The sequence below is a fragment of the Lineus longissimus genome, chromosome 4 (assembly GCF_910592395.1).
Source record: "Lineus longissimus chromosome 4, tnLinLong1.2, whole genome shotgun sequence".
In the NCBI taxonomy this organism is placed as follows: domain Eukaryota; kingdom Metazoa; phylum Nemertea; class Pilidiophora; order Heteronemertea; family Lineidae; genus Lineus; species Lineus longissimus.
In genome coordinates this window covers 22,084,353-22,111,341 of record NC_088311.1, presented here as the reverse complement: position 1 = coordinate 22,111,341, position 26,989 = coordinate 22,084,353, and the positions used below count along the sequence as shown (strand labels likewise).

The window sequence follows — 26,989 nt, the reverse complement described above, 5'->3', positions numbered from 1 at the left end:
AATATAATAGCTTACTCTATGCCGAGTAGCCTACTCGTATAAATATATATTATACTAGGCCTTTCAGGTCAATACAACTTTATAAACGATAACGGTGCTATTGATAATCAGATTCGATTTTCCGGAAAATTCCGATTGGCGTCCGGAGATCTGATCGGCTTGTCGTCGCCATTGGTTACTCGATACAATCGTGCCGCCGGTGGCGTACGAATATGTTCGTGTGATATGTTATCATAGATCGTAGGCAAGGTATACTAGACACGTATGGCCGATTAGTTTACTGTATTACACGAAGAGGAGTATATTTATATATCTATTTACTGCTACTGGAACCGTCACGACACGGCAGACTATTTCACCCGTCGCACGAGATCACGTCTTGGAATGTCTTCACTTACCACTGATTTGCCGATTTCGCGCTAGCTGTCATTGGGAATTTTTGCAACCACCAAGGCTTACGCGTCCAACCTTCCGGATACCATGGATTCGGAAAATAGATCACACCTCGTCAAAGGGACGCTCAGTTTGGATGCCACTCCTGAGGTACCCTCTAGGGTGATTAAGGTGTTTTTGTCTTCGACGTCCACTGGTAAGTCATTATGCAAATAAACAACCACAGCTCACAAAACATGCGAACGCATCGAGTTTCCTAGTGTTGCCAGAACGATTCAAATATCGTTGTGCACTTAAATAACGACACCAGCGTGTATATATAATATGGTACTAAATTCGGAACACCTTTTTTCTACAACTGCTGCTGCTTTTAATGGAATGCAGGAACGGTCAAACTCTCGTACCTACATTCTCACTTTCATAATGTCCGTGATGATGACCCTTCGCTTTCAATTCATTATTTTGATATTGCTAGCCACCGGCATTAGCGGGTGTAATAAATCGGCATATAAAGCATTTCTGAACGACGCCAATCAAACTTCCTCGTAAATCAATTAGTTTATCAATCTGCTACTGAACCGCCGAGGTTTTTTCATGTTCATTACTTATTAAAAGGTAGCAGTTCCTTCTGCGAAAGGTGATCGTGTGATATTTTCCCGATAATCAAGCTATTACGCAGCGGTGTTTGTGCGACAGTTCGCGCCATTACTTGGAGTAGCCATGGGTTACTTCTCCCTGAAATAGTACATTTGGCTTTCGACTGAACGATAAGTTACTGCTAGTAGTTCGATCACCAAGCGCAAGTACCACAGCAGGCTAGAACACTATGAATTTTTAAGTCAATGTTAAAGAGGAAGGGCTTATCTGATGTGAAACCTTAAGGCGGTGAACATATCAATAGCGAATTGAACACTTCAAACATGGTGAAGACCTTTATTTGTGACCACTCTGATGGGATAATCATGTTCCACTCATAATACTTAATGCATTCACCCTAAAGAAAATAGCTATAGCACAAATATAATATTTATCCATAATGTTGTGTTCCACTTTAGAGCAACTAAGGCTATTGTTGATTATATGTTAAGGGTGTAATGATGCGTTGTACACGCTGTCCCATCGATTTGGCGTGACGTGGTTTTGGAATGATTTGTATGACTTCAATAAATGCAAAATGCCCTTAACCTACAAGTGGTCTTTATTGTGGTGAGATTTAGCGGCGACGAAGCCTGGCCAACAAACCCAGAGGTCACCAACGACTACTACGTGAACAAAGTATTAAAAGTGTGTCCGTTGCAACGAATGAACTGCTTTAAAGCTCATACGAGTTTCTAAGATCGGCATGCTGCTCGTAATGTCAATGTTATCGTAAACTTTATTTTTGTCTCCATAACTTTATGAACTAAAGCAATCGTAAAACCAAATTGCTTTGATAAATTTATGGAATCTAGCACCGGGGTGGCCAATATACTAATCCAAAAAATGAATATTTGGCTTTAACCGCATGAGTTGTACATGTATGACTTATAATAGCCTGAGCTCTTATCGGGTATAGCTAGGCCTATGAAATGGTAGGTATGTGTACTTACACAGGGTACACCGCATGTTGACACTAACAGTTAGCTGATCGAGGCACTACACTGTAGGCCAAGTTAGCCGTGAGATTGTAACAAAGCCAACTATAACCATTGACATAGCTTTCAGGTTGGATAGTTTGAAAGCAACGTGAATCAATTTTCTAAAACCAGTGTCACTCAAGCTTGTAAAACCATCAATTGAAATGATGAACATTCCGGTTTAGTACCCTCTGCTCAACAACAAACACACGACCCGCCCAGAAATCGCATTGATTGTAACCGAGCTGGGATTGTCCTATACCCAGGTCAATTTCGTAAAGATATTCTCTAACAAGCTAGGTCACGTTGAATGGATTCTTTCAAGTTGTTTTGTCATCAACTCCGATAATCGTATGCCAACTCAACTCTCACTGCATCATCAACTACTTGAAATTAAAGGGAGAAGTTGGTAATCCGAAAAATTGAATTTGTTGTTCGTAAAGAGAGGAAACGAGTAATGTGTAGCGTTAAAAATGAGAGGCAAACGTAGGCTTGCAATACCTGACCACACAACGATCAACACTGGTGTAGTCTAATTGTGACCATCACATTGACACGATTCAGCAAGAAGGTCTTATCTGTAACATCTCCCTTCCCACACCGTTTCCAGATATGCTCCAGGAGAGAAACCTTCTTGTCGAAAATGTCTACCCAAAACTGCGGGAATACTGTCGGGAGAAGTACGGGCTGGAGTTCGAGGTGGTTGATCCGCGATGGGGGATCAAAGATGAGACCTTTGATGACCATTCCTTCACAGAGAGAAGCCTTGCTCAACTTCAAGATTGCTGCAGTAGTTCACCGGGACCGTACTTTGTGGTGAGTTGCGTTGATTTCTCTTGACCAAATGTTGTTTCTATTGGTGTATTGATCTGCGAGATATTGATCATTTTAGCTGATCTTTAAGCTATGTTTTCTCTGTCCAGGCTCTGATCGGCCAGAAATATGGCAGACGCCCCCTACCTGCAGCAATTCGAAGTGACCTGTACGAAAATATGAAGACATTGTTGCGACGCCACAGAAGTCGTGAGACGAGGGATGCGGGTCTGTTGGACCAGTGGTATAGGCGAGATGAGAATGCTGTCCCGCCTGTCTATAGATTACAGCCCATCAGTTCCAGGTTTCCTAGATTTATAAGCAAGGTTTGTCTCTAAAACCCGTCCATGAGCTTTCTTCTACTACTGCTACTAATGGTAACTCAGTAAACGATGCTCAGATTCGTAACAACTGGCCATGGTTACTCCTGACTTTGCGCCCATGACGATATCTTAGGTTCCTATGCAGAACAACCATATATTTTTCAGGACGCGGTAGAGATGCAAACAGCCAAGAAGTGTTGGGAGGAGACCGAGGTCGTCCTGAAACGTCTCGTGAAGAAGGGACTGGAGTTGTGTGTCATTGACGGCAAGCTGGATGACTACAGTAGACACCAGTTGGTCATGTCAGGTAAATAGTTTTAAAGTGGCTTATCTCGCTCTTAATGGCTTTGATTCCTTGATTGAAATGGAAAGTGGATAGAGAACTGGACTTTCCTTGAGGCTATGTTTTTCAGAAATGTCGAACTGGAACACACCCCCACACACACACACTTGTCACGTCCTTTTGGTCGTATAAAGCTTCTCTTTTTCTGATGAATTAGCTCTCAGTGAGAACATTCCTTCTTCCCTACTTGGTTCAACCAAGTGGTTTTGCATTCGTACTATAAACATCACGTCCAAATAAGAAGCATATCCTCATTGTTGGATTTCTTTAGTTATGATTTCAATTTGATATCTTGTTACTTATTCGACTTTTTCAGATCTTGAACGCGAGGTCCAGCTTTGCATGATGCAGCAAGGTGACCCAAGTGAAAACTGCCTCGTCTTCTACAGAAACATAGAGGACTTAAAGAACTACATGGACCACGAAAGGGCTTCGAAATTCATGGAAGTCGTCTACAACGAAAAGGAGGAGAAAATCGAAGAGGACTTAGAGTGCCAAAATCTATTAAGAGACTTGAAAGAAAGAAAGATCAAAACGCAATGGATAAAAGGGAATGGCGTTGAAGAAAGAAGTGTGCTGTGGCGGTTTGACAATGGAATAAACCCTAAACTGCACGAGCAATACTTGACGGCGTTCTCGACGAGCTTCCTTGAGAAGATGACCAACCTTATAGACATTCACGCAGCCAGGCTCTCTAAGGGCTGTGATGATGCACTCCTCGACGAGATCTCTGCCCATTTGTGCGTCATGAAAGCCAAAGCAAGCGACTGTTCCATGCGGGACTCGACACTGGACGATATCAAGGAGTACCTATGCGGAAAGAGCAGCAGTCCATTGACTCTTTTCGGAGAAGCGGGGGTGGGAAAGGCGACTCTGATGGCGGCAGCACATTTGCAGGTGAGCTATTACTTCATTGGCTACGCTACCAGAAGTAAGGGGGCAGACCTCTTATCAAATTAAAAGGGGTAAACAGGCAGGTTAAATTCTTTCCTTGATGGTCAATGCTGATTGGCAAGTTTTAGATTTTGATAAAGCCTGTTGTCAGCAATAATCCTAGACGACTATATTACCTTAGCAGTAATTCCACCTAATATGATGGATGAAAAAGACTCGGAGTTGTGAGTGCGTGCTCTATGTTCATGATTCTAGCGTGGTTTCAACATCAGTTGTCCTGTAACTTGCGGCATCCATGAAAGTATCCCGGTGACATAATAACTTACGCAAATGTTTTCTTCAGGTACTGGATTGGCTTGGAGATGATACTCATGTTATATCACGCATTGTTGGACTGACTACAGTCAGTTCAAACATCCGGGACATCCTGTTGACCGTCTGCCAGCAGTTGATGACCATCCTCAGCCAAGAGACATCAACACTTCCGAAAAACGCAAAAGGGCTTCAGAGCTGCTTCCAAGAACTTCTAGACCAGTTTCCCAGTAGCAAAAACTTGGTGATCATGTTTAGTTCACTGGAAAGACTAGCGCCAGACGACAACGCCCATTTCATGGGGTGGCTGCCGATTTCCTTAAAGGAGAATGTGAAAATTATCCTGAGCACACTGCCAGAGACTCATGGATTACTGAATCGTCTGCAAACTGAAATTTACAGTGACTCTTGTAGTTATTTGGAGGTGTTGCCACTTTCTTCTGACGCTTGTTTAAGTCTAGTGAGTGATTGGTTAGAAAACGATGAGAGGACACTGAGTGAAGAACAACAGGACACCTTAGGTTACGTGTTCCAGTCGTGTTCTTCTCCGACATTCGCTCGGCTCATTTGCGCGGAAGCCAAAACGTGGCCATCTTGGTTTGCACCTTCTGAAGGTCAATGCTTTAAAACAATGGAGGAGTGTGCTGGGAATATGTTCGATTTGCTCGAGGCGCATTACGGCAAAGCTGTCATTGAAAAAACTTTGGCCTATTTGATCGCCGCGGATACTGGTCTGAGTGATTGTGAAATTGTCGACCTTCTCTCACTTGACGATGACGTGTTAGCGGAGGTCTATAAAACATGGCATCCGCCGGTCAGGCGCTGCCCACCGATGTTGTGGCTGATGATAAAGTCTGACATATCAACATTCCTGACAATCCGAGACAGGGACGGTGTCACACTGTGTGATTTCAATCACACCCTCATAAGAGATATTGCTACAAAGCGGTACTTATCTGACGAGTCTCTAAAGAAGAACATTCATTTCAACCTGGCAGACTACTTCCTTGGAAATTGGCATGGCAAAAAGAAGCCGTTCCTCATTCCAAAAACTTTGATCGAAATGAAGAAACTACCGGTCTCGGCAGCGGAGGCCGATCGCCTTGTACCAGCCCAGCCTCTCACTTTCAGAATCTCTGGGGGATTCAACCGAAGGAAGTATGATCAGGTCCCCCGCCACCTCTATCTCTCTGGCAGACTCGATGAGCTAAACATGCTGGTACTTTTCAACTACGAGTGGCTTTACAACAAAGCAAAAGCGCTATCCTTGCAGCATATACTCCAGGATTTCAGCTTAAACCCAAGCGTTGAAGCCCAGCTGGTCGAGGAGGCCTTGCGTTCGGGTCAAGCCATCATTGAGGCAAATATCAACAACATGGCTGCCGAACTGGTAGGCCGTCTTCTGTCCTACTACCAAAGCCATCAGCTGATTCGTGAGTTGATCAATCAGAGCGACAAGACAGGTTTAAAGCACAGCGCTTTGATCCCGGCCTACCCCTACCACCAGACACCTGGAAGTCCGTTACAGTTTACCCTTAACTGTGAGACAGCAATGGACTTCTTCCACATCTCAAATGATGGGCGGTACCTCATGTGTAAAAAGATAGACAGATCAATTGTGCGGGTGTTCGACCTCGCAACCGGAGAGCACAAAACTGACATCCCTGTATCCGTCGGAGACCTTCACGTCACTCCTGACGGGAAATACTTCGTCCTGGTTGACCACGTGACCAGAATGGCGGTCAAGATACATGACGCAGAGAGTGGAAAGTTCATCGGGCAGCTCATCCCTGCCAACCACATTTCCCTCACCCCTCGGGAGAAGTATACGCTCGAAAAGATCAGCATTTCAAATGATTACATATGTCTGCTTGTCTCAGCTGAGACGAGTTTCGTGTGCATAGCTGATTTGAAAACCTGTAAATTCCTGCATATTGTTGGACTTGAGTCCAAAGGAAATGTTTGTGAAATCATGCCAGATAACATGTTCGTTGTCTGTAACGCCGGCCCGAACATTCTGTCGTATAATCTGCAAACATTAGAACACGTTGGTAGTGCTAGGTATGAGAAGAAACCCATGATGATCGTGTTCACCAGTGACGGGAGTCGGGGGTTCTGGATAGACGGCGTCGAGAACAAGGTGACCGTAATGCATCTAAAGAATGGCTGCGTGGAGATGTCTTACAGAATAGTCTTGGATCATTCTATGCCCATGGATCGGGTGTCTCACATCGAGGTATCAAATGAGGACAAGTACCTGATGGTGCGGGGGACTAACAATATTCTCGCCTACGACATTCGAGGAGAGAAGGTGGTAGTCCGGTGTCAGCGCCCGCACGATATTCCCAAGGAGTTCCGACTACCTCAGTCTCATAGCGTTGACATGTGCTTCACTCATGCAGCCTTCTCTCGCGACAACAAATACCTCATTGGCTCTATCTTCCGCAACGTCTACATCTGGCACGTCAGTGGAGGACAGCTTGCGACAACACTCCAGGCCCCCGTGGGCGTCATCAAACGCATTATTGTCAATAAGCACAACTCTCAAATCATTAGCTATCTCGACCAGCATCCAGCAATTCATGTTTGGAATGTCGAAGACGCCATGTACGACATCGGTATACTAGACAAGCTCACACGAGACATAGTGGAAGTCCAAGTCACCAAGGATGATAAGACTAGTTTCGTTCGCTGCCGCAACAGTGATGAAGTCGGTGTGATTGACATGAACACGGGGACGTTGACAGATCTTCTGACTCATGATGGCGTCGTGACGAACCTCTCCATCACCCCGGACGGACAGTACGCATTCGTTGCAACAGATACAAGGAAGCCGAATGTCACCAACAAAGTATGGTACGTCCCAGAGCGCAGGTTAGTGTACGAATTCGGCAGCGAGCCCGCCTTTGGGGTCAGCACGTTCAATGGCGACTCTATCTACGTTATGTATAACCACAACACCGAGGGACACCAACCAACCTTTATAAAGAAGCTTTGCTTAGACGAGGACACAGTTCGGGAGATCAACTACACCAACACCGCGAATAGGGCGCTTGGTCGGCCTTTCCTGTCGCCTGACGACCAACGCCTGGTCATTCTGACTGAAGCCGATGGCGGGGGAGTTTTCGACAGCAAAATCATCTCTGTCTTCAAGTTATGCAAGGATTATTCACACACCATGGACGCCATTACGATATCGCCTGATCACCTTCAGACGTTTGTCAATGTCAAGAGAATCTTAGACGCCAGACCCTGCTACTACAAACCAACCATCTTGATAATCCTTTACGATACACAAGAGAAGGTAGAGAATGGGATGATGAACGTAGGTTCTGGATACTGCAAAGGGCTCCTCCTAATGGACTTGGAAACAGAGACTGTGGCTCATGTTTGCGACAGCTTCCTCTCACCCAGCACACCTATTGACAGCTCGTTACTCTTCAGCAAAGACATGCGGATCTGCCTCGATAAGGAATCCAACATCTACGACATCGAAACGGGGTTCTTCTTGAATCAGCTGCACCCAGAAGGGAAGCAGCCGATTGGGCTGACGCTTGGTGGGACTGTGGCAATCTTCCATGACAAACGAGAGGTGTATGCGCTTCGTATCGATGACTGTGCGGAGATAGCCAGGTGCAACATTCAAGGAGATATCACGTGCGTCACCATCGGTCATGATGAACACACCATTGTCATTGGCTGCGCTGACGGTCGCGTAGTTTCTCACGTGATCATAGACGAACAACGGGAGCAGAAGTCGGCCATTATGAAGCAAATAGCGAGACGTCGATTTCCATTATCTGATGGCCGTGCTTCCAGCAGATCGTGGGATAAAGTAGATACGGCAAGTGACCCTCCGTATTCGAGACCAACATCAGGAATCAGCCTCGGAATCGTCGATAAAGAACTTCTACGCAAAGTTAAGCCGGTCCCGAGAATTCGCCCAAAGTCTGACACTCTTCTGTATCTCAATCCGAAAACTTCAGTTTGCAGTGTTATGTGAAGTAGCATTGGGGGTAGCAATATTAGTTTCAATGACTAGTGGCAGGGAGCAGTATTATGAGCATACGGCTTCCGTGAGGCGCATCTCTACGTATAATGTAAATAAATTATTCTAAGTAGTTTTTCTGAGGACGTTCTAGACGGTGTAGCTATTAAGAAATGTTTCGTCAAAATACTCTGTCACCCACTGAGCCATGTTGATCCCTTAGCCATGTAGCTGTGCCCTGAGGTTGGAAGGAAGCATTAAGGGATACAAATCCTTCCTGGGAGTCGGGATGCCATTGACCAGGAGAATTATGCTTTCTTTTTTCCTTGCCACCTTCTTTGATAAAAGTTATTTTATCAATCTAAAACACCAAGCTAATGAACCTTTTTGGCCATATACGTGCAAGGTTTAAAAAAGTAGGTAACTTAAAAGACAAAGGTTATAAGAGTTGGACGAAATAGTCGTGCTAATTATCAAATCCTCCGTTGGATTTTAACCTTGTATTATACATGCGTAGATGTAAGCTTACTTAATTTATAGTTTATCCATTTTGCTAAATTCATGCGTTCAACGCGGAAACCTGACTGTGATAAAAACCTTTCATTTTGTTGTGAACATATTTGCAGTAATATGCTAAATTATTTGTCAAAATTGATATGTCAAAATGATTATGTATGTCCATGTGAAGTGTTATATAGTTCCGTCCGTACAAGCTTGCATCAATCTCGTAGATGTCCTTTTTAAGTTTCACCCTAAGAAAGGGAAAGGCAGTCATGTTGCTGTCCTTACTTGGGAGTTTATCTGTTACATGTGGTAAGATCGATTACTATTTCAAAATTTTATTTAAAAAATTGCTATTTGCAATGACTATACATATAATGAGCATCTGTGAAACGTATCTGAAAATGTTGGCATCCTTAACAATAAAATCTGATTTAAAATTGTGTTTACTCGCAACTTTCGTCAAAATTTAGAAGTATTAGAGCCAAATAAATGTATTTTTTAAACGTGTGCTTTTCCCTTCTATGGCACGTGCAGAGGCTGAAGTTTAAGGAGATTTTGTAGTCACAGCGGGTTAAGGAAACGACCCCACATCGATGTGACTGTGAAGCCACTCGTTAATACCCGATGGGAAATACGGAAAAGCGCCGGCTACAACTGCACTGAAGTACATGTGCATGTATTCGTTTACACTATGCATGCGATGTAACACACAAGGCGACAAGCCTTCAGAACGCAATGAAACAATGAAGAGCAATTGTTCGATAGCCAGGGGTGATGCATTTCACAAACTGCCAAAAGATTAAAATTGAATACCCACCCAATATGAAATAATAACTAAGTACACATAAACTACGGTGTGGCCTACTTCGGCATTCCTCCTTCTTGCACCGCGGCAGGCCGTATTCAATGAACCATATTCCAAGAAGAATTTGAACCTATGGACCAAAAGGATTTACAACAGGTCTCGGCATCGAATCTTTTCAGCTACACAAAAAGCCTATCGTCAGAAACTGGATTCCAGCTGCAGCAGTATTGCTTGTTTTTTAAAGTCGTTTAATTGTTTGTCATGGTTTGGTGTTCTACTTTTTACACGCACTTGTTGAGGAATTTCCTGTCGAACATTTAGAAGAGTCCACGCGCAACTGAGATAGCCAGCGCCGGTGCCAGCGATTACAGACAGCATGATCCAGAAGTTGAATGTCATTACCATGAGCATGAGGAGGTAACCAATCACCAACTGGACCATGTGAAACAGCGTCCGGCTTGCGTGATAAAGCACGCGCAACCTGAAATGAAAGTGAAAAACAGATGTTGAGACTACTGCATTGAAATGAAACGAAATATTGCGTCAGTAAACACTTCCGTTGTTTATTACTCTCATGCAGAGAACCGTATACTGACGACCAACTTACATGTAGTCTGTCACGTGAAGACTCATGCATGGCGAATGAGCGCCACCCGTGGGGCCTAATGGTATTAGGCTCGGCTCCGTCACTGAAGTTAAGCAAAGCCAAGGCCGGTTAATTTGTGGATGGGCGTCTGAGAGAAACATCACAAGACCAGCTGCTTTAGACAAATCGATCACCCCGATTTTGAATGAGTCGTCTGCTCCGCAAATGATACCTTGCGCGCGCCATCTTGGGAAAATTACACACCACTTTCTTGTGCAGTGTAGGACCTTTGACCAATCAAAACCCAGTGCTAAATTACACCGTGTGGTCAGCACGAACGAGCTGAGCAAGACAGCTCTCTTCTGATTGGCCAATATCTGACAAGTAGTTCCAAATTGCTGCTTGAAGAAAGTTGCAAATTTTCAGTCGATGCAACGAATGAATTACTCGACCAATCCTTATATTCCGTCTGAAATGCAATAAATATCCGTGACCTGCCTAAATGTCGCACTAGGCGAAATGATCAGGAATTTAATCATCACCATCTTGCTAGCCTCGAGCAGAACAGCGAGCAATGCTGCCGTCACACCCGCAATAGCAATATCTGAAAAAGGGGAAACAACTACATGAACATGTATGTATATATGATATAAGAATGATTAGCTGTTCCACTCCATATTAAACTTGGGCAACCAATCTCCAAGCCTCGACATTTGTAGCGGTTACTGGTGATACTAGCACCGTTTACTGAGCGCACTTTTGCTGCGGAGCGAATGCTACCTATCCTCTCATTGGGAGATTGTTGGGAAAGCCGGACTCGGCATAGTTTTGGAATGTAGACTGCACTAATATTGCATTGGGAGATTCAAGTATTTTGTTGACGAACGCTTACCCGACGCAGACGTCACATTCCATCCTTTGAAGAGTAGCTCGATCGGCTCAAGTTGGAAGTTTATCTAAAAACCAAGCAATTACACGCGTTAATTTTGACGCCATCTTCGGTCACTCTACGCGGTCTTCGTAAAAGTCAAAACCTGAGAATACAGGCGTGACTCCATACCTCCGGCAAAATCCAATAGGGTTACGACGCCGGTAATGATAATGATGCTGATGCTGATAATGGATATGCCATTGGCGCATCACTCTTCGAAGCTTTCGTCGGTCGATTCGGGCCGATTTACTCTCCGCAATGCATTGTCGGTATAGTTCGCACAACATAATGGGAAATTAACGGAAAATTTTATTGGTACGAAGCAACTAGTCAATATGAACAATTTCGATACCTCAAAGTGTCAGTAGCGTAGGAATAGGATTTTTAATATGGCAGATCCTCCGTACTGGAGAGGTTAAAACTGTGAAAAAAGAAAGACAAAAATCGTATCCTCTGCTACGGAGAGTGATAACACGCGGTGGGTACCTTCCCATTACAGTGTTTGATTGGTATTATCCAAAATTCGGCCCTCAACTTTGCCTACCTTGTGTGACATGTCAATTCGACGATATTGTTGTCCAGCTATTCCGCGATTTCTTCTTTGTATATACTGGATCGTGTTTTAGTCAGCCTCGCTTGGGAAAACTCCTGGACAAACAAAAGCCAAGAGGATGTAATTGATTCGACACGCCGGGTAATTCCTGCATCGTAACACAACAGAGTAAATGAAATAAAAATCGGCGACCTTACCTGATTTGTTTATGACTGAGTCATTTGCTTATGACTGAGTCATTTGCTTATGACTGAGTCATTTGTTTATGACTGAGTCTTTTGTTTATGCTGTAGTCAGTGGAAGTGTTCACTTACATAGAAGTTGAACTACATGTAGAAGCAGAAGCGGGTGGGCTGTCTACTAAGCTAAGGAGCCGAATAACCCGACATGAACATGATCAAAATGGTGGCCTAGTTAGGCCTGTTCCATTACATATGCATGTTATATCGCCAAGTCGAAATCATGTACAAACATTTGACGTTCAAATAGTAATCCTTTACTCGGTCAAGCCATAATTAACCCACAGAACCTTTCATACATTTGCCCTACATAGCTAGCATAAGACGGGCGACTTTTGAATGTAGGTGATAGTGGTAGTGATATGCAATTCATTTAAATGAATTATGGGCGGCAATGTTTATGAGAGCTCACTGTGATAGCGGAATCGCTCAATAGCTTGAATTAACACAGTGAATGAGATCCGTAGAAATCTCGGAAATCTCATCACAGGTATTTGAAATCGATCTGCCGGTTTGGCCTATTATATATCGGACAAGACTCGGTGATGTGATGTGTCAAACACGAAAGCCTTCCGAGAAGATGCCTTATCAACTCTGATTTCAGGAGTAATTTCTCTAGTCCCGTGAACAGAAAGGACGTAATGTATGTCTCGAACGTTTCTATTGGTGTCTACTAAACTATGTTGCCCAACGCTGTGTTGGTAATAAACACCTCAGTCAACCAGAAGAAATCATGAAAACAAGGAAAGTTTGTATTGAAGTGTCTGTCACGGAATGTAATATAAACCGTAATTAATTTAAACTAATCTCAACTAATCACTCTACGATATGACAAACAGGAAGGTTCTCTGAAGAGACGTCTTATCAAATGTCAATTCACGAGTAGCTTATCAAGGTCCGGTAAGTGTCATGACGTAATGCGCGCCTTCGTTCATATCGTTGGCCTATAATACTCAATAATAATCATTTTACCCAGACACGCGATCGAATTAGGATGTGGCTGCGCATGTCGATATTTGTAGTGTTCGCGCTCGGGGCTGCCCAGGCCCATAGCATCCTTGCTGACCGGTTTCTCTTCCGCAAGAAAAGAGTGAGTGTTTTGCATATTTTTTTAATTTACTACTACATAGCTCCAGTTGAGTATAAATGAGAGTTTTATTTATCATGATTGTAATCCATACTATAGAATAGTCTTTATAAATTCTAGACATATAATTATCTGACCTCCGTGGTAAGTTTTTTAAAAGGACACAGTAAAAAAGGTTATACAGTAAAAGGCTACAGTAAAAAAAGGTTATACAGTAAAAGGCTACAGTAAAAAAGGTTCAGTAAGAGAGTTACAGGGTAAAAAAGCTACGGGCCTTTTTTACCGCTGCGGTAGGCTTTTTTAAATAGATTCGGCCTTCCTCAATGTAGTAGTTTTGGTGGTATTCTTTTTAGGTTTCCGCTATTGTTCATTGAAAATCTGTCTAAAGTCAATCCGTTCAATGTTTTGTCAGGTGTGCAAGGGATAGTAGTCCTAGGGCTGATAGTCCGTGTAACAATAGCCCGCATTGCTAAATGTTTTGGTTAGGGTTAGCGGTACAATAGATCATGCTGCTTAATTGATCAAATACAATGCTACCGGACCTTGACTCCAGGGGGACTATATCCGCTGTCACACCGGTGCTGGATGCAGTACCTCACTGGTCACCTGAATCGCACGCCCTACTTGTGTATCCATCGATGTATGAGCAGCAATCCAAACGATTCCGGTTAAGGAGTGAGCGGTATTTTACTTTAATATTTTACTTCATCCCTTGTTTCATTAGCAAACTGTATATACTTCTGAAAGTTTTTAAGGTCTATGGCATGGTGGCATGGACTCGACTGCGTATTTATTCGAAATGCCGTAGTGTATGCAAATTCGCTGAAACTTGGTATTTGTAGTATTTGTATACACGTATCTGTCTACACAATGTCAATGTTGAAAACGGGCCACTGAACATTTTCAATTTCAATAAGCAATTTAAAAAATTTAACGAATGGCACAGGCTTTTGAATTGTCAACATCTATAAATAACGTATGTTTAGTGGGTTCCATTCTCAACTTCCAACTTTATTACCAACTAACCCGGAATACAACTAATGTAATACAAAACCGACATAAAGTTTGATGCCAACTGTAGATAAGGTGACATTGGGTAATAATTATGAGTTGATACAATTTCGATCGGAAAAGTGTCATTTCCTAAGGCTCGACCTACTATCACTAAATTAACTGATATTCTAGGCCATAACCATTTAAATTTTATTTGCTTTGTACTGATGAACCAGAAATGTCTTAGCAGCAAACAAACTTGTCATGCTGATTTGGCCCTGATTTGGTTCGAAATTCAGCCTCTTCCTGTGTCTGTCACTGCTGATCGTAGTCATATTCGAATCGACAAAAAACGACTTGGCACCATGATTCGACTAAATTGTGGAGGTCGACTATCTGTAAAATAGCTATAGGTTGTGGACCCTTCTGACTCCCACTTTTACTTCATCTCAGAGGTTATTTTTTGTCATGTATAGATATATTCGATTTAATTTCATTGGCGAAGGTTTTTCATCTATTTATTAGATATTCCACCTGCATCTATACAATAATATTTTCGATTCCACACATAACCTGTACATAAGATGGACATAAAATTAGCCAAGTCGTAGGCCATCACCACGACTTGGGAATACGACTCCTCATAGGGGAATTTCGCAAGCCTTACAAAGATACGAACGACGAAATATTAAGAAGTATGTGAATGTACTTTATCGCCTTCTTTCAAAAAATCTCCGATTTCTCGTAAAGCTGAAATATAGAAGATAATATACGAGCGTCACGTAAATGAATTACATGTAGCATATGACCGATTCAGACAAACAAATGATGTCTTTTCTTTTCAGGATGTATCCGCGGGACCTGACATTCGTTACCTTTACATCAAGACTGATGTGGCCTATCGTTTTGCCACCACGAAGGTTGCCAGCCTGTTGGCGAACAAGGCGAGGAAGTCTCGCGAAGCTGTCTTTACGATCGAACTACCCAAGTCTGCCTTCATTACGGAGTTCTCAATGTATGTATCACCGACCGCATCGCAGGCAAGGTTATTCATTTTTTTAAATGACCCACCTTTGAGAGTTAAATTTTTATATCTGATGTTATCATTTCAGGACCATTGAGAACATTGTCTACAATGGCACAGTAAAAGCCAAGGAAGTGGCTAGAAAAGAGTACATCGAAGCAAAAAGACGCGGGCAGAGTGTTGGACACGTTGCAGCAAAGTAGGTATTAGTTGAAGTGAAATGAATTAGGTGGCAATTTAAAGGGGAAGTTAAAGAATGTTCCCAGCAGGTTCTGCCCTGTGCTTGAAATATCTCGTGATGGTAGAATGCGTTGACCCACAACCACAATATACCGACTTATACCGGCGATGAACATCAATCCTACCCACAGCGACGATCAATCGGCATGCAACCACATCATCATCGTCGTCGTCGCCGTCGTCATCATCATCATCATCATCATCATCATCATCATCATCATCATCATCATCGGCTTCGTGACTGAGGCCATGTATTGTCTGCACTCTCCCTGTAAGGAATACCACATGCAACAAACGGTACTGTAATAAGCTCCGCTGGCGCACACAGTTCTTTCAAAATCGACGCTTTAACCATCTTCGAAAATCCAGAGTCAGTCGTATCCTCCTCCAATCGCACTCGGTCGTTAGTGCAGAGTGTTGGTCAGAGGCTCACGATGCGCTTGAACTGGTGTGCCCTTCTTCATGATTTGTCTTGCGATATCCAGACATGCCAGATACACTACTACAGAGAGTTATACACAACTATTGCAGGACAAGAGATGCCAACACATTCGACGTGTCTGTCAACGTTGCCCCGCAGCAGAAGGTGACCTTCAACTTGACCTACCAGGAGCTCCTGCAGAGAACTCTTGGCATGTACCAAAATGTGATGTATATCAATCCGGGTCAAATCGTCCCAGACTTGAAAGTGGACGTCTTTATCAACGAGTCGAGAAATATTACGACCATCAGGGTGCCGGAGTTGAAGAGAGACGTGGAGGAGTCAATCAACTCACTTGAAGGTAGGCCAAATAATATTTGTATAATTAATAATAATATACAAATAAATTATATGTTTTTTGATCGCCATTTCTATGAAACAAATTCTCGTGTTGGTACAGAGAAATTCACTTTGCCAGCAAAAAGCTATTCTTACTACACATGTCATTTTTCATCATCCGGTCAGACACTGCCGTGTTGTTTTTAAAAGCTGTAGCGGCAACAATGTACGGATCGATCAAAAAATCCAAAACACGGATGGCTATCATTCGGGGCACAAACTACTGCTGTAATAGACATCTTGTTGGACCAAAAATCTATAACTTTTAATGGTCAGAGGTAATAAGTTTTTGTCTAATAAATAGACATCCACAGGATGTTCTAGTATAACCACAACAATGACCATACCACATCAGGTAAGATTGGTGTGATGTCTAATGGACATTCAAAATAGCCCATTGAACATCAGTCCAAAATCATTTTTTATTTCTTCTGATAAATATGGTATAACAAACAGAAAAATATACATTTTTTACTCTATCTGGTCCCATCGGATCTGCCTATACTGGCATATGAAATCGGGACAACCCGGGGGAATATGAGGTGTTCATTCCTAACAGTGCCAAGAATTCTTGAAAGTTCTCTGATTGACGAGTGAAAGACTGTCGGGAAACGGACTTCATGTTTCTGACAGATACTATGGTATCGGCCAACGTCATCAGAAAACATAGTTTTTTCTTCTTTGAATGTTGTTCAATTAATGCTCTAAGCTTTTGTGTTTTCATGTACCACCGTACACGTGTCTGGTGAATCATCCATGTTTTCAACAGGTTTGCTATCTGCACATTTCTCACTACTACTATTGATATCTTTTGAGGCTTGCATCTCGTTTGCCGAAGTCATGCCAGACGTGTTTGAACTCGTGCGTTGCGAGTTTTGGTCTGGTCCGAATTTGCCATTCTTCCCACCTTCGACAGCAAGGTTCCCTATTGATACGATTTTGAATGGCCAGCCAGTCGTGGCCTCCTCATCAGAGTCTTCCGGTGAGCGGCTGAATATGTTGGGATCTCTCCCTATTTTGGTCAGTCTTTCTGCTGCAACTGTCTCCATCGTTCGTCGCATTACTGGGTAGTGCTTCAAAACTGCATTGAAATGCTCTGCAGCTAAGGAGAACATATTGCAGTACGTCTCTGCCTTGACGCTCGCTACCCGTTTCGCATTTGTGAGAAGGCAGATTTCGCCGAAGTATGATCCATCCGATAGACTAGTAGCGACATCCCCCTCCTTGGTGATGATATCCACAATGCCTTCCTGTATAAAGTACATTTTCGTACCGATGGTGCCTTCCTTGATAATGATATCACCCGGTTGGAATACTTTGTATTTGAGTTTGGAGACGACCTCTGACACAAAGTTAGGATCAGCATGCGTGAAAAACGGAACAGCAGCAACAAGTGGTCGGCAGTTAAAGTTGACGATGTGCTCTCTAAGACACTCGGAAAGTTCCTTCATGATGTTCTCTTCATCGAACATTTTACCCTGGTAGCGATACTCAAAGTAGTCAGTGATCTTCTGGCGCAGATCTGGTGGAAATTTCCTGTAGGACATATATTCCTCGACTTGTTTGATCTTATCACGATAAAGCCTTTTCGATGTGTCGAATGACTGGATCAGTGTTGTCGCATGACCGACGAAGAGTGCATAGCATATTGCTCCAATTAGCATGCTAACCATGGTTAGCCAGACATCAGTGATGCTTTGGGGAGGAAAGCGACCATATCCAATGCATAACATGTGAGAGAGGGCTTTAAACAAAGCCCATGTGTACTGTTGCCACCAAGGGGCGTTCTGAAACGAAACGAGTTTGGCATGTGTACATGTACATGTATCCTATGCTTCAATATCCTATGCCTCGTTGCATAGGGCGTGAACAAGAAGAGTTTTCTTTAGAACAATTGGACGACTACAGCAGGTTTTATTTCCTTTTAAAGTTTAAAAAACTTTGACAAGTGGCCTGATATTATCAGGTCACTGATTTTTAGTCAGAATGAACTATTTTACTGTAGCATGCGAATCGAGTCCATCTTCAGTAGAATACGACGTATTGCGGTGTACGTAAAAGGTTTTGGCTTTCTAACCAAGGTCACGTGATGTACTGTGGTTACATCAGAGACTGATAAGTTGAATAGTATGCAACCACCGTTGACAATATCGTATAATAGCACGTGACTTGACGTCATCACGTCACCTTCCTCTGTTTCTTACCTGTAATTCATTGATCGCTATCCATGAGTTTGGGGGGAAGTCTTCTAGCATCGGAACCAGGAACTGAAGGCAGCCACTCCAGTGGCTTATAAGCAACATAAAGCCGATCAGGTTGAAAATACGGATGAACATGCCAGCAAAGTTGAAGAATGCTTCCGCCTGGCCGACGTATCTCACCAATCTCGACAACCTCAATAGACGGAGTAGACTGAGAAGCTTGGCTAGCCTTAGCATACGAAAGGCTCGACCAGCATGGATCAGCTGAGTGACGTCCGGTGCGCTGTTGTCAGCGTCTATCATCAGGAATATGTAATCCATAGGGATGGAACTGATCAAGTCCAAAACAAACCATGTTTTTAAATATTGCACTGCTATTTGTTTCGGGTCTAGTAGAATCTCGTCTCCAATATCGTTCATGATGACCCCGGTGCGGAAGTTGATGATAATGTCTACGAGGAAGACTGTGTCAGATATACAATTGAAGACTATCCAGTGAATGCTGAGGTCGTCGTTGAAGAAGGAGATTGCTATAGGTAGAGTAATGAGGTTGGTAATAAGCACCAGGAGCATGAAGAAATCCCAGTAAAACCGGAAGTTACTGCATGGGTGAATGACCCAGTTGCCGACTGCTTGCTGTCGCCGTTTTTCCTTCAAGAGTGCGCTCTTGTTACCGAAGAGTTTCAGCGCCAATTTATTGTCCGCAGGTTGAAAGAATGACACAATTTGGTCCCTAACTTGTACAGCTGAACTGACCACAATTGTCGATGTCTGCCTTCCAAAAAACGCAGGATCCAGCAGGATACTGTGAGCAGAATCGTTCTGGTCCGTTTCTTTGAAACGCACCTGCCCTTCCTTTTTGCTATCGTGGCTAAGACGTGCACTGATATGGGAGTCTGCCTTTTCGTCCACGGAAATTGTGATAGCGGGGCCCATCGTTGGGCACGTCATTGAGGATCCCGCAGAGGTATTGAACGACCCGACCCGATTACCGTTTCGGGTAAGTTTAGGGAACCTAAGGGATACGTTAGGCGAAGACGATCTTAACGTAACATCAGCAGCACTTGAGTTGTACTCTGAATCACTGGAGTTCTTTGCCGCGGAGTGCAATGGCGCTTCGCGGGGAAAGCTTGATGAACCTTTGTCTTCGCTGGCATTCACTGCGATGGGCCAGGTGGCATCTCCTAAAATAACAAGAAGACGGAGGTCGACATTATTACATTTTCCGCACGATAAACTATAAATTGACAACATCCTAAAGTAACAGTGATAACAGTGATTATGAGTAGAGCCTGGTAGAGTCTCATTATCATTGTACATGAAGGCCCTATCATATATGTATAATGAATATGCAATCAAAATAATGGCATAGGCTCATGCTCTTTGACGCTTGGACTATACCCAGGGGAAATGGTGCGACCCAGGGCGGGCCCATGCGCCCGCAATCGTGGCGACCAGCGTTTTGAATCGCTCGTTTGCGCGGCGCTTTAAACGTTGTCCACCTCGCTGCTTTCGCGAACCATATAGGCAATAAAGGATAACATGTAGGTGTCTCTCAAGGACACGAAGACGAAGCAATAGTGATTCATCATGGCATTCGAGAATCAAACCCACGAGCTAATAGACTGGAGGTCCTACCAGTACCACTTTGTCTTTGCCATTGCCTATTGGCATTGGTGATCAAACACGGCTTTTCGGATAAAAGGGGAAAGATTATTTCTGCTATCTATTGTGATGTGCATGATATGAATAGGCTTACATACCAATGAAGTCGCTCATAAACATAGAATTTACACTTCCGTCTGAGGAAGTCATTTCCGAACGTTCCACCGAATCCGATGCCTCGTCATCCGCCATCAGTGATTCACGGTCTTCGAGATGATGCGGGTAATAACTTTTTAATCCACCAGAGAAAGATCTGCAATTATTTACCGCCAAGTCATAGGCTGGAGGCAGATTCTCAACCTCCAGCACACCCGGACCAACACATTGCGGGGTGGGGAATCGGGACATCGTTTCCCCGTTCTCCCGTTTGAAAATTACGAATTGTGCGAATCGGCCATTTTCTCTCGGACCATAACGTCATCCAACAAAGGTCGTCACGACACAATTAATGACCGCCAGCCTCCAATGTATGTAGCGTCGCGTCGCGGGTTCGCAAGCTCCTTTGCGTGACACGTTTTGCGTTGGATTACACGTCTTTATTATAGGTTTTGCTCGGAAATCTTTACGGCTGATGATCTATTCTATTGGTCATTTTTCAAAAGCGTGTTACCGAGATAATGGTATCTCTTTTGAATAATTTTTGGGGATCATTGCAAAACAATACATGTAGATTTATATACTTGACTGGGAACATTGTTTCAAAAAGTGACCATGCCACTTTGTAAAAGTTAATTTTTGGTAGGATTCTGTGGTAAATTTTTGTAACACTACGAATAATGCATTTGGTATTTTCTCCTCTGCAGGGTTCGTTTACCATGAGGGATAAGGCGCAGTTCAGAAAATAATAGTTTATTTGGGCTGTAGTTCATGAAACAGCTGGCCTGGGTCATTGTTTGAAAGCATGCTTTCTAACAACCGGGCCCTGGTAGTTTGCGGTCGATGGATATTTGATGACCCATTCTATGCTACAAAGCTTTCACGAATGCTGATTTAAAGAAAGCAACCCTATCTGGCTGACAAGCCATCAAACCTCGACGCTATGTGGTTTATTTTTTTACAGTATTGCACAGAAATAAAGGCTTTAGCAGAGTATTTAAAACTATTCTGTGTATTATTCTTCCAGACAATCCCATCGCCGTTGTTGATAAATCGTCGCCAACGAGCGCCCACATCAGCTATTACCCATCGATCGATCAGCAGAATGTGATCAATGAGAATGGACTCACTGGACAATTCATCGTACAATATGACGTAGCCAGGGACTTTGATGGCGGGGACATTCAGGTTAGTGTTGAAAAGAACCTTTCCTATGCTTTTAAAGGAGCCCTTTCCAACGTAAATGCTCGCCATACACGATCAGATATTGTCCTCCACTTTTCTAAAAATGCTGCTTCATCTATGGCCATGGCTTGAATGTAATGGCGCCCGTTTTTAGGCTATAAATGTATATATCTAATCTAGCAATGTTTGAATAAAAGTTGTACGAAAAAGGTTCCGGATTAAATCTAGAACTTGTGTCGATGATTGACCCATAAAAATTGATGAAATAAGAAAAAGAAAAGATAAACATTGATAAGCCTTGCATAAGCCTTGCATAAGCCTTGCATAAGAGAAATTGCATTTTTTTCCTTTATTCGTTTTCAAGGTCGTTGACGGCTACTTCGTTCATTTCTTCGCCCCAACTGGTCTGCAGCCGGTCAAGAAAAACGTCATATTCATTCTTGACATAAGCGGCTCGATGTCGGGCAGGAAGATTCAACAGGTCAAGGACGCCATGAAGGTTATTCTGGATGACCTTCAACCCGGTGACCTCTTCAACATCATTCTCTTTGATAGCCAGATAGAGTTCTGGAACAAGACCAACCTCCTCGAGGCGACAGAAGAAAACATTGATGCTGCAAAGAGCTACGTGTTGAATATGGAAACTAGAGGCTGTAAGTGCTGGTTTGTTTGGAATCATTCTACGGTCTGAATGATAAAGTTCTAGATCTCTACCTTAACCAGTAAACGTCGACTGCGCTAATGGCTCATGAGCTATCAGCGCCTAAAATCTTTCAGAAAACGATGGACTAGATCGGTCGGATATGTATGTTGGTGTCAAGGACGGTGACCTGTCATCCATTTTTCGCCTATTTCAGCAACTAATATCAATAGTGCACTCATCGACGCCATCGGGTTCCTTGACGATATGCGAAATGATGAGAAGGCGATGAACCCGTCTTCTATCATCGTTTTCCTGACCGATGGTGACCCAACCTCTGGTGTGACCAACATTGACAGGATTCTGGAAAACGTCAGGACCGCCAACGAGGACAGGTAAGCATGTGTTTATAGGAGCAACATAGTTATCAAGGGCATTGTTTCCAAACTGTCGACAGTCACCTTCCACTCTGCAGCTAGTAGTTTTCAGCATTCTGTTATGTGCTTTTAATCTTTGAGGAATTGAAGGTCATGGGTGTTTTAGAACCATACCTTGTGTGTGTGGGGGGGGGGGGGGGAGGGGGCATTGAAGGCTGCCACGATGGTAAAAGTCCGTGTCGGATTTAAAACATTTCTTTCGTGTATACAACGCAATTATCTTTTCTGCAGATACTCAATCTTCAGTCTCGGTTTCGGCGAGGGCGTCGACTTCGGCTTCCTCCGCAAAATCTCTCTACAGAACAGCGGAATCGCCCGAAAGATCTACGCAGATTCCGACGCCACTCTCCAGCTACAGGACTTCTACAAGGAGATCTGTGCACCACTTCTAACAGACGTCAACGTCGACTACTTGGACATTGATAACACGACCAAAGTGACGCGACGGGTCTTCCCAAACTATTTCAACGGGTCGGAGATTGTGATCTGCGGAACGTACACCCCGAGGGTCGAATCTGGTCCACGATTTAGGGCGGTAGTTCAAGGGAAGTCCAACGGGAACTCAATAATAATTGAAAAGGAGTTGGATGTCAGGAGCAAGACTGGTATCCGTGCCTCGACGGAGAAGCTGTGGGCCTACCTGACCATCAAGGAGATGTTAGATAAAATGCAATGTGCGACGAATGAGACCAACAAGAAGGAGATGAAGGCCGAGGCTCTACGGCTTTCACTGAAGGTAGGACTTGGCTGTATATTCACCAGTTTGGTGATTCAAGTTGATAATACATACAGTATACTGGAATAGACTGAATAACTACTTTTTCGGGCTGGTGAAATTGAGGGGCGAAACGAACTGGTAAACAACATTGAAAAAGGAGTAAAGGTGGCCAAGGGGCCACGTTTGTCCAAATATCAGTCAAGTGGAGGTGGACATGAAGCCACAATGCCCGAAAGGTGTGACAATTGTTATCGTTGCCGCAGGTCAGCCTTTCCAGGAAGAGAAGTTTACATTTTTTTCTTTGAATGCAGTATTCATTTGTGACACCTTTGACATCCATGATCGTGAAGAAACCTGACCAGAATGCAACGCGAACAGACACAGAGGATGAGGAAGTGGAAGCTGTAGAAGAAGCTGCAGACCTAAGACCAAGTCGATATTCGTCTTGTAAGTACCAATCATCCTAACAGACAACTCCTAAAAGTAGGATTTTTTCACATTCATCAGTATTTTCACGGATTACGATTTTTTTGGAATGCCGTAACAAATCATTTCCACGATTTTTTTTCGCGAATCGAGGTTATTGGCGCAATCGACGACAACAACAAAAACGTCCGCGAAAAACCTCATTTAGTTTATCATCCCTTTCAAATGTTTAGCATACCCTGTATCACTCTGTTGTATATTTTGGGAATATAATATATTTACTCGATTTTTTATATCGTATTGCAGCTTCAGGTTATGGGGGTTCGAGTGGTAGATCCAGTTATGCAGTTCCGAATTCAGCTTATGGTGGTTACGGGGCTGGCGCACCTGCCCTCGGCCTCCCGATTCCTCGGAGGAAATACGCTTCCTATCGTAAGTCACATTGAAAATCATTTTTATGGAGTTTGAATAATAATTATAAAGGTATTAGGCCTAGATGTAGTACACGTTATGTGTGCTGGGTCATCTTGGACAGGTGTTAGATAGTTTTTCGCTATTTCGATTTAACTTATGATAATAATTCATTCCATGATCGATCCCCTCCTTTTAAAATTTTGATTTTAGATGATTTCCGAGACTTTACGATGTTCTTTTTGCACACGATCCCAAAGGATAACCGGAAGTTCGTGTCTGATTACCGATCCAGAACCCTCTGACTGTCTGAGTTATACTAGTTTAAAGTAGGGCATAATTCATTTTTTACAGCCTATGGTGGAAGACCGGCGCCTACGTACATGCCTATGCTGGTAGCAACGATGATGTCCTTCCTGACCACCACTACCACTACACCTGCTACGACCACAACAGTACCAACGACTACCGCAAAACCTAAACCAAGGGTTCCTACAACCAGGGTTACCATTATGGGAGGTACGTTCATAAGGTCTGACCTCTTTTTCATTATAACGATATGTTTGATGCATATCTTGATGAGAATCTTTGAGACATGGTTACATTATTCCATTCAACCTTTTTAATTGAAACTGTTTAACTTCAGACGATAGACATTTTTGTTGTTTTATCTCTAAGTGAGTACGAATCTATTGCGGAGACTACCTACCGTCCTGTTACACTGCGAGAATGCAATGATGTTCAGTGACTTTCCAGCATGGACGCCATTATTACCTTGAATGCAAAAGGAAACACCGAGCAGACGACTAAAATTATTGTTTTCTTTTTAACAGGTTCACCTAGTTTAATGGTTGAGGTGACCGGTAGATATTTCTGTATTAATTGGCCCATCACTGCGGGGAAAATGCACACCTTATTCAGAGATTCGAAGAAGCGTAAGTTTATAACAAAAAGGGATTATATAGACAATCCGACATGTTCAGAACTAAGAGGACCTTGTTCCATCTTATAGGATGATGTAGTCTCATTTCTCTTACCGTTATTATCCGATCCCGCTCAACACTAGAAACGGAGGACTTGGTTTCAGAGGTCTTTGTTTCGGTTGTCATGTTCGTTTTAATCGATCGTTATACCTTACCGTTGCTCACTATATTTCTTATGCAATTCGACAATATCACCGGAACGCTGACAACTATTCTGTCAGTGTAGGGCAGCAACTTGTGGGTGACATTCCAATAACTTGTGTGTATTTTCAGAGACCGTCATCCTGGGCGAATTTGAAGATTCTAACGGATTTGTTGGACTGAAACATATCATCATTCGCAATGAAGCCACTGGTGAGGAACTGGTCATCGACAGCCAAACGATTTCGAACAACTTCGCTTCGCAAATCCAGATCTTCACATGGGAAAACGCCCAGTCTGATCAGATGATTAGCATGGTGGATACCAACACTATTACCGTACCAAAGCATTCTCTTTCTAATTGTATTTCCCTGGACATCGTCAGGAAGCAGCGGAACAACGACCACTACCTCGTTCTCAAAATCAACTGGCGTCGGCGATCCAGAGTTGGTCTCAGTGGATTATTAAGTATGTTGGTTGTGTTGATTGATGAAAACACATTTTCAATTTATTTTATTCTATTTACAAAACGAGGCCAAGAAATTTTAAATAACTGGCGTGGGGAACGTTTTAAATACATTTCTCTTTTCAGAGAAAACACGTAACCAATTCAAATAATCGAGTTGTTCATGCAAAGGTATATACAGGGTGTAAAGTAAAACCTTTCGTCTGAAGGGCAAGCAAATTTTGATTAAAATTATCTAGGCCTGATATGTCTTGTTTATATTTCTTTGAAACCATTTAAATGTACCGTGTAAATTGTATATATTGATGGATGTTTGATGTAGCTGGAACCTCTTAACAACAATATTCTTCTTTCAGGAAATTTTGTCCTAGCGACCATGAGTAGCACGGGCCTGAACACTAGGTCGGCAGGACTAACACCAGGGACTGGAAACCAGGGGGCCATGAGAGTTGAAGACATCAGCGGCCAGCAAAGGACATGCAAACTTTATGCTCGGGTCTAATTTTATCTAGGACAAAGCGATGGAACTCTTCTATTGCCCATCCTCGTATATAGGGGCTTTCAATATGACGTATATGATGAAGGAGCGACAAGAGCCTTTGTCTCTGAAGACTGACTTTCGTTACGTCTGGTTGAGAATGCAGAGTGCAGACATCCGCGGAAGAGATTGTACATCGGTTACCCTCAATCCCGGGTACTTAATTATATATATATGATAGATTTTATGTGGCGTTTACCATTGACCAGAGTTTTATCAAGGTGCTTAACAACAATATAAGCAAGCATGACCTGTGATGAACCAAACGTCCGCCAAATACATGTAATAGCCTCAGACGCCCTTAGGCGATCGGACAGCACTCTAGGAATTGACTATCTTCCAAATGTATTATGTAATTGAGGCTGGACTGAATGAGACAGACCATGCAGATAGTGCCAGTGGTTCGAACCTACGAACATTGCATTGGAATCCGCAGAGTCAAACACGCTACAGCCAATAAATAGAGCGCCACTGGGCTCAGGATGTTAGAGAAAACGGACTAGAAGTTTTACTTGAATACTGTGCATGGCTTTTTCGTTATTTTCGCAACATACAACACTATACATGTACATACCTTTATAACGAAAAGTTTGTGAATAATAAATACATCTTGTGCTA

At 43.1% G+C, this 26,989-nt stretch overlaps 3 protein-coding genes across 5 annotated transcripts; 1 reads left to right on the top strand and 2 right to left on the bottom strand.

The window, feature by feature from the left end:
* The first annotated feature begins 211 nt into the window (after positions 1-211).
* Positions 212-26,989, top strand: LOC135486827 (uncharacterized). Its single transcript, XM_064769931.1, has 21 exons — positions 212-589; positions 2,620-2,825; positions 2,933-3,148; positions 3,311-3,452; positions 3,805-4,385; positions 4,726-8,693; positions 12,905-12,938; positions 13,277-13,390; positions 15,226-15,395; positions 15,493-15,603; positions 16,176-16,426; positions 21,454-21,614; positions 21,976-22,264; positions 22,469-22,646; positions 22,920-23,424; positions 23,718-23,853; positions 24,139-24,264; positions 24,598-24,762; positions 25,077-25,178; positions 25,500-25,835; positions 26,190-26,989. The coding sequence occupies exons 1-21, from the start codon at positions 481-483 to the stop codon at positions 26,333-26,335; spliced, it is 8,046 nt and encodes a 2,681-aa protein (XP_064626001.1). The 5' UTR covers positions 212-480; the 3' UTR covers positions 26,336-26,989.
* LOC135486716 (protein SLC31A2-like) lies at positions 9,548-12,527 on the bottom strand. 3 transcript variants are annotated; one of them, XM_064769776.1, is made up of 6 exons: positions 12,259-12,527; positions 12,053-12,156; positions 11,470-11,533; positions 11,076-11,181; positions 10,599-10,680; positions 9,548-10,472 (listed from the first exon to the last, which is right to left on the bottom strand). In XM_064769776.1, the coding sequence occupies exons 2-6, from the start codon at positions 12,062-12,064 to the stop codon at positions 10,266-10,268; spliced, it is 471 nt and encodes a 156-aa protein (XP_064625846.1). In that variant the 5' UTR covers positions 12,065-12,156; positions 12,259-12,527; the 3' UTR covers positions 9,548-10,265. The 3 variants fall into 3 exon arrangements, with proteins under 3 accessions (XP_064625846.1, XP_064625847.1, XP_064625848.1); XM_064769777.1 differs by having other exon boundaries at positions 12,376-12,527; XM_064769778.1 differs by lacking the exon at positions 10,599-10,680 and having other exon boundaries at positions 12,259-12,525.
* Positions 17,169-20,678, bottom strand: LOC135485963 (potassium/sodium hyperpolarization-activated cyclic nucleotide-gated channel 3-like). The gene is made up of 3 exons (XM_064768396.1): positions 20,429-20,678; positions 18,669-19,849; positions 17,169-18,251 (listed from the first exon to the last, which is right to left on the bottom strand). The coding sequence occupies exons 1-3, from the start codon at positions 20,676-20,678 to the stop codon at positions 17,169-17,171; spliced, it is 2,514 nt and encodes an 837-aa protein (XP_064624466.1).

What these genes read in the sequence shown, in the direction of transcription:
- LOC135486827 (XM_064769931.1), top strand. Translation starts at nt 481, where the DNA reads ATGGATTCGGAAAATAGATCACACCTCGTCAAAGGGACGCTCAGTTTG. An exon ending in GAGGAAATACGCTTCCTATC is followed by an intron (nt 24,265 to 24,597) that starts GTAAGTCACATT and finishes CATTTTTTACAG; the next exon opens with CCTATGGTGGAAGACCGGCG. An exon ending in TGGTCTCAGTGGATTATTAA is followed by an intron (nt 25,836 to 26,189) that starts GTATGTTGGTTG and finishes TTCTTCTTTCAG; the next exon opens with GAAATTTTGTCCTAGCGACC.
- LOC135486716 (XM_064769776.1), bottom strand. An exon ending in GAATGTGACGTCTGCGTCGG is followed by an intron (nt 11,182 to 11,469) that starts GTAAGCGTTCGT and finishes CCCCTTTTTCAG; the next exon opens with ATATTGCTATTGCGGGTGTG. An exon ending in TCGCCTAGTGCGACATTTAG is followed by an intron (nt 10,681 to 11,075) that starts GCAGGTCACGGA and finishes GCTTAACTTCAG; the next exon opens with TGACGGAGCCGAGCCTAATA.
- LOC135485963 (XM_064768396.1), bottom strand. Translation starts at nt 20,678, where the DNA reads ATGTCCCGATTCCCCACCCCGCAATGTGTTGGTCCGGGTGTGCTGGAG. An exon ending in GTTTATGAGCGACTTCATTG is followed by an intron (nt 19,850 to 20,428) that starts GTATGTAAGCCT and finishes TTGTTATTTTAG; the next exon opens with GAGATGCCACCTGGCCCATC. An exon ending in TAGCGATCAATGAATTACAG is followed by an intron (nt 18,252 to 18,668) that starts GTAAGAAACAGA and finishes GTTTCGTTTCAG; the next exon opens with AACGCCCCTTGGTGGCAACA.